Source organism: Phalaenopsis equestris, unplaced genomic scaffold (assembly GCF_001263595.1).
Source record: "Phalaenopsis equestris unplaced genomic scaffold, ASM126359v1 Scaffold000002, whole genome shotgun sequence".
Lineage (NCBI taxonomy): Eukaryota > Viridiplantae > Streptophyta > Magnoliopsida > Asparagales > Orchidaceae > Phalaenopsis > Phalaenopsis equestris.
The window spans coordinates 32586203-32597451 of NW_018164444.1; the positions used below are offsets into that span (position 1 = coordinate 32586203).

The window sequence follows — 11249 nt, forward strand, 5'->3', positions numbered from 1 at the left end:
ATTCAACCAAACTCTATTGGACTTGAGATTGCAACAAATACCTTTGAATCAAACTTTAGTTTTAAGTTTGGATCAGCACGGAATCAGATATTTCAGTCTTAATTCTAGAAACATTTCAATATAGACGTCCATATATGCAAAATAAACCAAATCAAACATATAAAACATACCAGATTTTCTCGGTGTAAGGATGGCTGAATAAACAAAAAAAGATCCATTTTGCTTGCCAAGTAACACCAGCTCCAGCATGAGAAAAAAAATCACCATTAGCGCCACCTCAACATAAAAAGGCTTCATTTTAAGAACACCATGGTGAAGATTTAGCAGAAATCAAAGAGGTCATCATAGTCCATATCAGAGACTTCGCCATCATGATCATAATAATCAGAGTCACCATAAAGACGGTCATAATATGAATAAAATAGTGCAGGCGCTAAATCAGTGATTGGCCCGTCAAAAACTTCATTAAACTCAGAATCTGCAGTAGAGTCATTGGGAAGTCTCAAGTGTTTGACCAATTTGCATTTTTTCTTCAAATTTTCGTCAATCGTAATATTTAAACATCGACGAATATCAATATGTTGAAGATTGGGACAATTGTCGAGTATGGAAAATAACCCAGTATTTGTAAGACTGTTTCCGATAAGCTGAAGACGATGCAGCTGTTGCATGTGTGTCGCAATAGCCAAAGCCTCGGCATCAAAATTCTCATCAAAATCACTGTAATAATCATCATCGTATGGTAGTTTATGGTGTTGTATTAAGTCTGAAGCTCTTCAATTGCGGGCAAGCCAAGCTAACTGATCCAAGTAATTCAGCAGAAATGAAACAAAATGAGATTTCAAGCTCCTCCAACAGAGGAAATTTTCTAACCGCTTGAGCCAATGCCATTGCAGACATATTAAACATGGATATCAAACGAAGGCATCGCAGCTTAGTAGCTCTGCAAAAGTACGTGAAAGATTCAGAATAGTCATTCAGAATTAGAAAAGAAGCGCCACTTAGTAGCTCTGCAAAAGTATATGAGAGATTCAGAATAGGCATTCAGAATTAGAGAAGAAGAGCGCACCATAAGAGCATATGATCCATAGGCTTCTCAATCATAATGATCAATTATAATTCTTTTAGCAATACCTCTATAGAAGAAAACTTGGAGATGGCAAATGACCATCAAACTGTCAATATTTTTAATTAGTGTTTGGTTGGGACTATATGGACGCTGAATCGGTTCAGTTCCTGTATTTTCCTATTGCTGCTGTTTGGTTTTTTGCCTTGCTACTATCCAATGTTATCAATAGAGAGGAGAGGCCTTGCTGAGCTTCTGTATTACCTTATCATGAATTAATTTTGTTCTCTATATTCTTCTTCAGTCTCCCTTATGTTTTCATGGTATCAGAGCATTCTACTCCGCAGCAATCTCTCCAGTGCATCTCACAGCTCCTCCCTGTCTCAGCAAGCCCTGTCTGTCCAACCTTTCTGTTGAGTTCTTCCCACAGGTGCAATTTCTCTGGCTTATCTCCCTTCTGTTAGATGTCTTAGCTCCGTTTCTTGTGCTCAAAAACAGTTCGCACATTTTATCTTCCTCAGAGATTTGCTCAGCCTCCTTGATCATTTGATCTATCTCCTCTTGTCTCTGACAGCTCTTGTCGTCTCCCCTCTCTTGATCGTGTCTACGTGCTCATCCTTTTCAATTACTGAATTCTTTTTGTTGCAGACATAGGTCCTCTGCTGGTTCCTGGCTTCGAACCTGTCTTTCACCTGTCTGATTCACCCTCTGCAGTTAGTTATATGCAATTTTTTTCTTTCTAAATTCTTCTAATCTCTCTCTGTATTCTAGTTTCTGATTTCTGATTTACGGTTGAAGACATAGGATTTTCTAAACTCTTCTTTCCCCTTTCTTTCTATCTGCTTTCTTCATGAGCACTCATTCCAATTTCTCAATTAACATAGAAATGGCCACCAATTCTAGCAACTCTCTTCCCGCTGATCGCCCGATCTCTACCCAACTAAAATTTCTGTTGAGCAACATTAAAAATGTTATCTCTACAGCTCTTACCACTGATAATCATCCCACTTGAAAAGCACAAGTACTGAAATAATTCCGTGCCAACGGGTACGATGAATTTCTTGATGGTTCTTGCTGCTGTCCTAATAAAATCCTCCAACATGATTCAGGACTTAATATACCAAATCCTGATTATAGCAAATGGATCTTTATGGATCAAAAACTCACTACTGTCATTTACTCCGTAGTTTCCCCATCTATTCTACCACATCTTCTTACGCTTGAAAACTACGCTGAAATTTGGACCACTATTGAAAGAAGACTCCAATCATCTAATCGATCTCATATTCTTCAACTTAAGAACGAACTTCACAATGTTTCAAAAGGAGATCGAACCATGACCCAATATCCAATATAAAATCGACATACTTGCCACAGCTAGTGTCCTTCTCTCCACTGAAGATATAATACTTCATACATTTCATGGTTTGTCTACCGCCTATCGTGCCTTCAAGATATCTATTCACACTCATCTCCAACCAATTAGCTCGAATGATCTTTACACCCTTCTATGTAGTGAGGAACTCACCATAGCTCAAGAAGCCCTCAAAGAAGCTACTCCTTCTCAAACTACTACAGCGTCGGCTGCTTCTAAGCGCAGCAGATACAAGGCACAACCTACTACCTCTTCTAACCGCAATTACCCAAATTCTGGTTCCTACATGAACCAGTTTGGTTCCTCCATAGGGCAGCCTTCTCAAAACTTTCCGAACCCATCTAATGTCCGCAAAAACAACAGCACTTGTCAAATCTGTAACAAAGGGGCACTCTGCATTTAAATGTTGGCAGCGGCATGATCTTAACTATCAGCTCACTACTGCCCTTATCTCAGATTCTACATCCAATTGTGACCAGCAGTTGATCTTAGACAGTAGTGCTACTCAACACCTCACCCCAACTCACATCAGCTTCACAACTTTCAAGACTACAAAGGTGACAACTTCATATCAGTCGGAAACGGTCAAAACTTCCCATTATACATATTGGTCAATGACAGCTTACAACTCCAACTCGTAAACTCATGCTTAATATTCATCATGTTCCTAACTTAGTCTATAATCTACTTTTGGTTCATAAGCTATCTACTCAAAATTCTTGCAATATAACTTTTACTATTAATGGTTATTCATTAAGGATGTGCAGACCAAAAACAATCTTCTTGAAGGGCCCTACATTCATCGTTTGTACCCAATTCAGCTTCCTCCACCAGACATCAATAAGTCCTCAAATCTAGCTCTCATATCAGTTTGACATATTCCAGATCTTTGGCATGGGCGACTCGGACACCCCCACAATCATATTCAGCAATTTCTTGCCTCTAGTCTTCAACATGTCATTCCCAAAACATCTTGTAATTCATGTGACCTGTCTAAAAACAGGAAATTATCTCTCTTTATCTTGTACCAAGGCAACTACACCCTAGCAAATTATTCACTATGATGTCCGTGGTCCTTCCCCCACCTCTTATCAAAATTATAAATACTATCATTTTTGTTGATTATTTTCTCGTTTTATTTTAGTCTATTTCCTTAAACATAAAGATGATACTTTTACTGAATTTCAGGAATTCGAATGTCTTGTTAAAAATCAACTCAGTTCCCGCATAAAAATTCTTAGAACCGATGATGGAGGTGAATGTTGCTTATTTATCTCGATTTGGTGTACACCCCCGAACAAAACAGTGTTGTCGAACGAAAGCACCGACATCTTATAGAAACAGTTCGCACACTCTTACATGATGTTCATCTTCCCACTCATCTTTGGGCTGACACTTTACTCACCGCCTGTTATCTCATCAATCACTAACCTACCAAAACGCTTCAATACAAATCGCTATATGATATATTATTCCATAAACAGTCTAGTAATCAACACTTAAAAATATTTAGTTGTGTGTCCTTTCCTTAGCTCAAGCTCTATCATAATCATAAACTTAAACTTTTATCGAAAGAAAGTGTTTTTCTCAGTTACCCTCCCTTCCAAAAAAGGATATAAATGGCTTGATATGTCTGCTAACAAAATTTGCATCCCCATCAAGTAATATTAAAGGAATGTGTCTTCCCTTCCAAAGAAAATCAATTTCGAACTCATCTCGTACTAAACCTGCCACTGTCGGTCAACTTTTTTATTTGAAAATTTAATTTAAATATAAAGTATATAGTTTAGATTATGAAAGTAGTGTTTTAATTTTTTTAGGAAATGAGACCGAATGAATCTTATTAGTCCAATAATTTGCATAATCGTACCTGATACCCTGAATACTATACATTTTAAGAAATGAGTTTAGACCCCGGCGATAGACTCAATCTTGCGAACTAAGAGATTTGTGACATCTATTTAATTTGAGAACCTTTTATATGTGAACGACAAATTCTCCTATTATTAAACATAGAAAAACACATTGAAATGTGCCAAGATAAAATTTTTATAGAGACAAGCCCCTATAGTTAATTACATCACAAATAACGAGAGTCACTTGAGAAAACTCTCGATAATAATCAGTGGTTCTAGTCTTCAAGAATTTGAGGTTTATGTTTTCACGGTAGGACGTGGAAAAAAACAAATGGGGGTGGCTCACGTAGGAACAATTCTTTCAGTTCAAATGAAGTAAATGGTAGGGAACGTCACAGATCCTGAGGGGAATCCTCAGTGACTTCCCAAACTATTATACTCTGTGACTGAGTTTTGGAGACGATATTATTTAGGTGTTTAATCTTGTCAATTTTATTATATGAGACTTACTTATCTGATTATGCGAATAACCCGCAAAGATAAGAGGATTTACGTCGTACCGCACGACAACACTGGAATCTAAGGCGAGTTAGGATTTACGCTGCACAACATGGTTGTACAGGAGCTTAAAGAGGGTGTGAGAATTTACGTCGCGTCAGGTAAACTGCCTCGAAGTCCTATGAGTTGCTATTTAGACTAAGGAGAGAGAGATTGTTGTTGAAGATCCTCTTGTCGCTTGATACAAGATTCTCGTAGTGCTGCCCTCAAAGTTGGCTTCAAGCTGTTGTTGTAGCGATGAATCCAGGGTTTAAGTTTTCTAATGTGTCAAGTCATGGTGTCAAATCAAATGTTTTCTAAGGTTATGATCATTTATGTGTTATGGAGGATGTTAAAATTGATTAGAGCGACACCGGTTAGGATCTCACGATTCCCTTCCCTCGTGATCTCACGATTCCCTCGTTCCGGTATCACTATTTTCTTTTGATTTTACTTAGCTTAAACGAATTATGAAATCCATTTAAACCGGGGAAATCTCGTTAGCAACTGTGAGTTACCGCCTTCGAGGGACTCCCGTAAATTCGAAAGAACATGCTTTGTATTTTTTTTTTGAAAATGTTGTTTAATTTTGAAAAATCGTTTTATTTTGAAAGTGAAATTGTATTCAGTATCTGCATAATGTGTTAGGGCAAAAATAAATTGCAATGAAGAAACAACAAAAAATAAAATGTATCTGCGTATGTGGCGTATCTGTTGGTGTTATCCCTGTTGCATGTTTAACTCACAAAACAAAAATATAATTTACAAGAAATTTAAATAAATTATAGAGAAAAGAAGAAAATAGTAAGCAGTTGAACAAGTCGTAACAACAATCTGAACAACAACTAACAAGCATGCACGGTGATCCTACGATCTCCTACGGCTCCTGACTGCAACTAGCGAGCTAGTACGGTGATCCTAAGACCTCCTACAGCTCTGAGCAATAACTAGCAAGTGTACGGTGATTCCTACGACTCCGGACAGCAGCTAGGAACTTCGAATAGCACCTGTATGGTTTTTTATGAACCCAAACAGCAATGAGCAGCACCTATGTGGCTTCCTACGAACCCAAACAGTGGTGGGCAGCACCTAGATGGCTTTCTTCGAACCTAAACAGTGGTGGACAACACCTAAACGAGCTCAAATAGCAGTGGGCAGCACCTAAAAGGCTTCCTACAAACCCAAACAGTGGTGGACAGCACCTAGCTGGCTTACTATCAACTCAAACAGTGGTGGACAGCACCTAGGTGGCTTCCTACCAACTCAAACAATGGTGGACAGCACCTAGATGGCTTCCTACGAACCCAAACAGTGGTGTACACCACCTAGGTGGCTTCCTACGAACCCAAACAGTGTTGGACAGCACCTAGATGGCTTCCTACGAACCCAAACAGCGATGGGCAGCACTTATGTGGCCTCCTCCTACGAACCCAAACAGTGATGGACAACACCTAGATGGCTTCCTACAAACCCAAATATTGGAGGACAACACCTATGAAGTTCCAAAATAGTGCTGATAATCAGCCCAAATCGGCACCTAAAGTGGCTCCAAAACAGTGAGAAATTTGAGCAAGAACAATCCTATAGATTGCCTCAAATTGGCTAAGTGGTTAAAAGAACCCTCAAATGATGTTTCTAATTCTTCCAAAACAGTGATTAAAACAGTCCCCAAATGATGGGTTTAATTCCACCAAAACAGCAATTAAAATAGTCCCTTAAATGATGTACCTAATTCTTCCAAAACAGTGATTAAAACAGTCCCCAAAAGATGGGTTTAATTCTACCAAAACAGTGATTAAATAACCCTGAAATGATGTGTTTAATTCTTCCAAAACACTGATTAAAACTATTCCCAAATGATGGGTTTAATTCCACCAAAAAAATAATTAAAACAGCTCACAAATGGTGGGTTTAATTCCACCAAAACAGCTTTTATTAACTCACAAAACGTATTTCTTGAAGCTTCAAAATAGTGAGTAAAGCAGCCCCCACCCCCCTCTCCCGAATGATCAGAAGTGACATGCAACTTCCTACCCAAAATTGCAGTGTTTTATATGGTACGAAAAATTCGCATGGCATGAATGCAATGGGCGAAGTTTATATGTGAGATATGTAAATATACATTTGAATTGAGTGGAATGATTTCCTCAATTCCCAAATCAGTCTGGATAAGTCAGCTCACAAAAAACCATGCTATTGCATGAATAACTTTCACCCTCTTCCACCAATCAAAAGCAGAGGACCCTTAGATCTTTGCAAAAGTGAGAAGAAAAGCATGCAAAATTCAAATTCTTCACCATCTCCCACAAATCAAAGAGCATAGGATCTTCAAATCTTCCTAAAAGTAAGAAGAAAAGCATGCAATTTTCAGATTTTCCCCCTGTGTAGCCGCTATCAGTAGTAGCAGTGTCTAAGGAGAATGAGACACATGGTTCGTACTCCAAACACTAAAGTATTCTAAATGTGTCTAGGGTAAGCTGTGCAAATTTAGCCCCATCATAACAATAGCTATTCAAGATTAAGATCGCATCACATAGAACTAACATTTCCTAGAGTCATAAGAAGCAGCAGGAAGAGAATATGGATGCATGTGTATAATTCTTCCTTGACTAAAGAAAATAAAGTGAATTATAAGCATATGAGTGCAGGAATTTCACCTGCTGAATTCTAATCAAGAGAGAACAATTCTAATCAAGAGAGAAAAGTAAACAGCTTCAATTATATTCTTCTTCAAAATTAAAGAATTGTAATTTTCTTTTACCTTCATCAGATTTAAAAGTTTTGATTAAGGTATCTATGTGAAAGAAAACAAAGTTTAAAGCGAGAAGTTTGGACCTGTACCGACAAATAAGATCACACAGTAACAGAAGCCTCTCCTGCATGAGGAAGAGGGAATTCGGGCAGGCGCTTCTGTTCGCAAAAGAGGAGCTGGGGCCGAACAGGGGAGGAAGAAAGCGAGTGTAAAGCTTTCTGCGATGAGGGAGTCGAGCAGGGGATGATCGAACGAATCCGAGGAGGGGAGAAAGGAGGCGAGTCTTCCTATTCGCAGAGGAGGAGCGTTGGATATGTTCGCAGAAGAGGGGCTAGGGCTTCAGTGAGTGAGGCAGAGAGGGGAAGAGGCGAGTCGTAGAGAAGCGTGCGGGTCCGACACAGAGAGAAGAAGAGCAAGTGAAAGCTTCGGTCGAGTGTGAGATCTGAACGGAAGCGAGCGAGAGAGGCGAGCGGGGGTTTGTCGAGCAAAGCTTCTCCTGCATGACGAAGAGGGAGGCGGGCTCGAGCGAGAACGTGCAGTGCAGAGGATTTTGATCGCGAGCAGGAGAGGGATCGAACAAGTGGGCTTCAATGTGTGAGGCAGGAGGGGGAGCAAGGAGTTGAGATTCCTGTCGAGAGGAGTTGAGATGGAGTGCTTCAAGCAGGAAGAGCAGGGCTTCAAGCTGGAGGAAGAGGCGGGGGAAAGCTTCTGTGCCCAAGACCAGTGACCAACAGGGGAGCCGAATGATATATCAAAATTTTGCAATGTGTCTGTTACAAGAGATTGGGAGGGGAAATCAATACCTTCCATTCATGGAGCAGGTTTAATTGGAACAAAAATAACACCTAAATATCTTTAATTAAGACAAATTTAAATAATTTGTTTGAATTTTGAAATTTGAATTTCAAATTCATGTGAGCTGGTGCCTAGCCCGTGTTTAGCCCGAGTCTAGCCTAAATCGAACCCGAGTCGAACCTAGGTTGAGCTCGGGCTTGCGCAACGCTATTAAAAAAATGTGCATCGATATCTATGCTAATTGCTCGCGCGCAAAACCATAACAATGTGGGTGTCATTCCTAGATAAAGTCGACATCTCGAACGCATTTGTGTGATCCGTTTTGTCATCCTAGGTCGTCCGGACAAGTTTGTCGACGGGTGAGTCAATTTAAGTCAAAATCGAGCGGGGTACCATGCGTGCGCAAAATGCGGCGTTTGCGAGTGCTCGAGTCACAAAAGGGGTTCCCTAAGGACTGCTCCTATTAATGTAGGAACAATTTGAGTTGCATGTATCCGCCCTAATCAACTCAGTGAAATGCCGATGATTCAGGACCGCCCATGCAAGACTCGGAGGAGTGACGAGGTGGCTTGAATTTTTTAAATGGTATGGGTTCGGTACTAGTCCTCTAAGAGGGTCAAACAAAGAAAACATAAGACTAGACCCTAGGCTCTAAAGAGAGAAGTAAAGACCTCACCCAAAATTAAGGTCAGCAACCACCTCTATATCTCCCCTCCCACTGATTTCTTCCACGACTTTCTCTCCAACTTTCAATTCTCATAATCGCACATCTCCTCTACCCAGGTCTTCTACTATCCCTCCCACTGCTATTGATCTGCATTCATCTTCCGTTTGTGGTAATTCGTCCACTTCTGCCTCTATCGCACTTCCCTTGTCTCTGCAACCTTATCCTCCACTCGCACCATTACCTCCTCCCTCACATCTCATGCTCACTAGAAATAAAACCGGTAGTATTAAACCTCATTACATTCTCGATCTTATTCCTCAAACTACTAATGATCCCACTACTTATTCTATGGCTGCTAAATATGAACAATGGCGAAAAGCTGTGTCATCTAAATTTAAAGCTTTAAAAGATCAAGGGACTTGGGAATTGGTAACTCCCCCGTCCCATTATAACATTCTTGGTTGCAGGTGGACATTCAAGACCAAATTTAATTCAGATGGGTTAGTGGCACAATATAAAGCAAGACTTATGGCTCACAGGTTCAAACAATAAGAAGGCATAGACTATCTTAAAACCTTCAGTCTGGTGACAAAAATTTTTACCATCCGAGTCTTTCTCACCATAGCTATTACCTACCAATGGCAAATTCTACCAGTCGATGTATCCAATGCATTTCTTCATGGTGATCTACATGAGAATGTCTACATGCAACAGCCTCAAGACTTCCTCAATCAACTTCATCCTATTTATGTTTGTAAATTCAAAAAAGTTATTTACGGGCTTAAGCAAGCGCCACGTCAGTGGCATCACACACACTACATATTTGCAGCTTCTATACTTCCAAGCCAATTATGTCGATCCATCTCTCTACGGCTATGATTACAACAATGTTCATATCTATATTCTAATTTGTGGACGACATATTAATAACATAAAATGAAAATCCTACTATCGATACTATTCTTCAAAGCTTACATAGCAAATTCAAAATGAAAAATGTAGGTCTCATCTCCAAGTTTCTTGGCATACAAGCTACTCCTACCTCCTATGGTCAACATCTCAATCAAGCAACTTATGCAAAATCCCAACAACACCAGGAAATCCTCTGACCTCTCTGATCATAGGTTCTTTCATGATCCTTCTTTGTATCGTAAACTAATTGGGTCTTTGCAATATTTAACACTAATGTGTCATGACATCACGTATTCTATTAATCACTCCAGTCAAACAATATATCAACCAACTCAATACAACTTTAAACAATTGAAGTGTATCCTTCGATGTTTAAAAGGCACTATTTTTCTTAGCCTACCAATTATTCATGGATCCTTAGAACTTGTTGCTTTTGCTAACACTGATTGGGTTGGTGATCCTATTGATCGGAATTTGACTACTAATTCTTCCATATTTCTTGGATCTACACTTATGTTTTGGACAATGATAAAGCAAGCCACCATAGCTCGCTCCTCGACTGAAACTGAACGTAGAGCTTTAGCCATAACAGCGACTGATATCGTATGGCTACAACATCTACTTAAAGACTTTTAAATTAATCTTAATGTTCCAACACCTCATTATTATGACAAAACCTCTGTTATCGCTCGTGCCAAGAATCTGGTGTTCCATGCCCGCACCAAGCACATAGAGAGAGATTGTCACTATATTCGAGAATGCATCAAAAACAAAGTACTTATGGTTCATCACATCAACACCATTGATCAAATTACTAATTTCTTCACCAAATCTATTCCCAACTCCAGGTTTAAGATTCTTTGTGGCAAATTGACCATCTTCGACAGAAACCATCAATTTGAAGGGGAATGTTAATGTTTTTTTTACTCAGTGTTTGGTTCGGTTTGTATGTACCGTGAATCGGTCTGGTTCATGTATTTTCCTATTGTTGTTGTAAGGTTTTTTACCTTGCTTCTATCATATGTTAACCATAAATAGGAGAGGCCTGGTTGAGCATATGTATTATCTTATCATCAATTAATTATGTTCTCTCTATTCTTATTCAGTCTCCCTTATGTTTTCACAGACAACAAAATAAAGCGATATAAACAATATGTAAAACAACTTTGCGTTGTCATGCAACAATGAACACGACAAAAAAAATAAATAAATAAGGTTGACATTGGGAAAATGAATGAAAAATCCCGAAGGGTGGAATATGAATGTATATGTATATATATATATATATA

The 11249-nt window shown here is 39.2% G+C and overlaps 1 protein-coding gene across 1 annotated transcript in view; it reads right to left on the reverse strand.

Moving 5' to 3' along the window:
* LOC110039518 (putative F-box/LRR-repeat protein 23) overlaps positions 1–11249 on the reverse strand; it is an 18329-nt gene continuing 7080 nt past the window's right edge. Inside the window, 3 exon segments of the mRNA XM_020744620.1 lie at positions 1–758; positions 760–943; positions 3527–3570. Coding sequence (XP_020600279.1) covers positions 321–758; positions 760–943; positions 3527–3570 — 666 coding nt within the window. The 3' untranslated portion in view covers positions 1–320.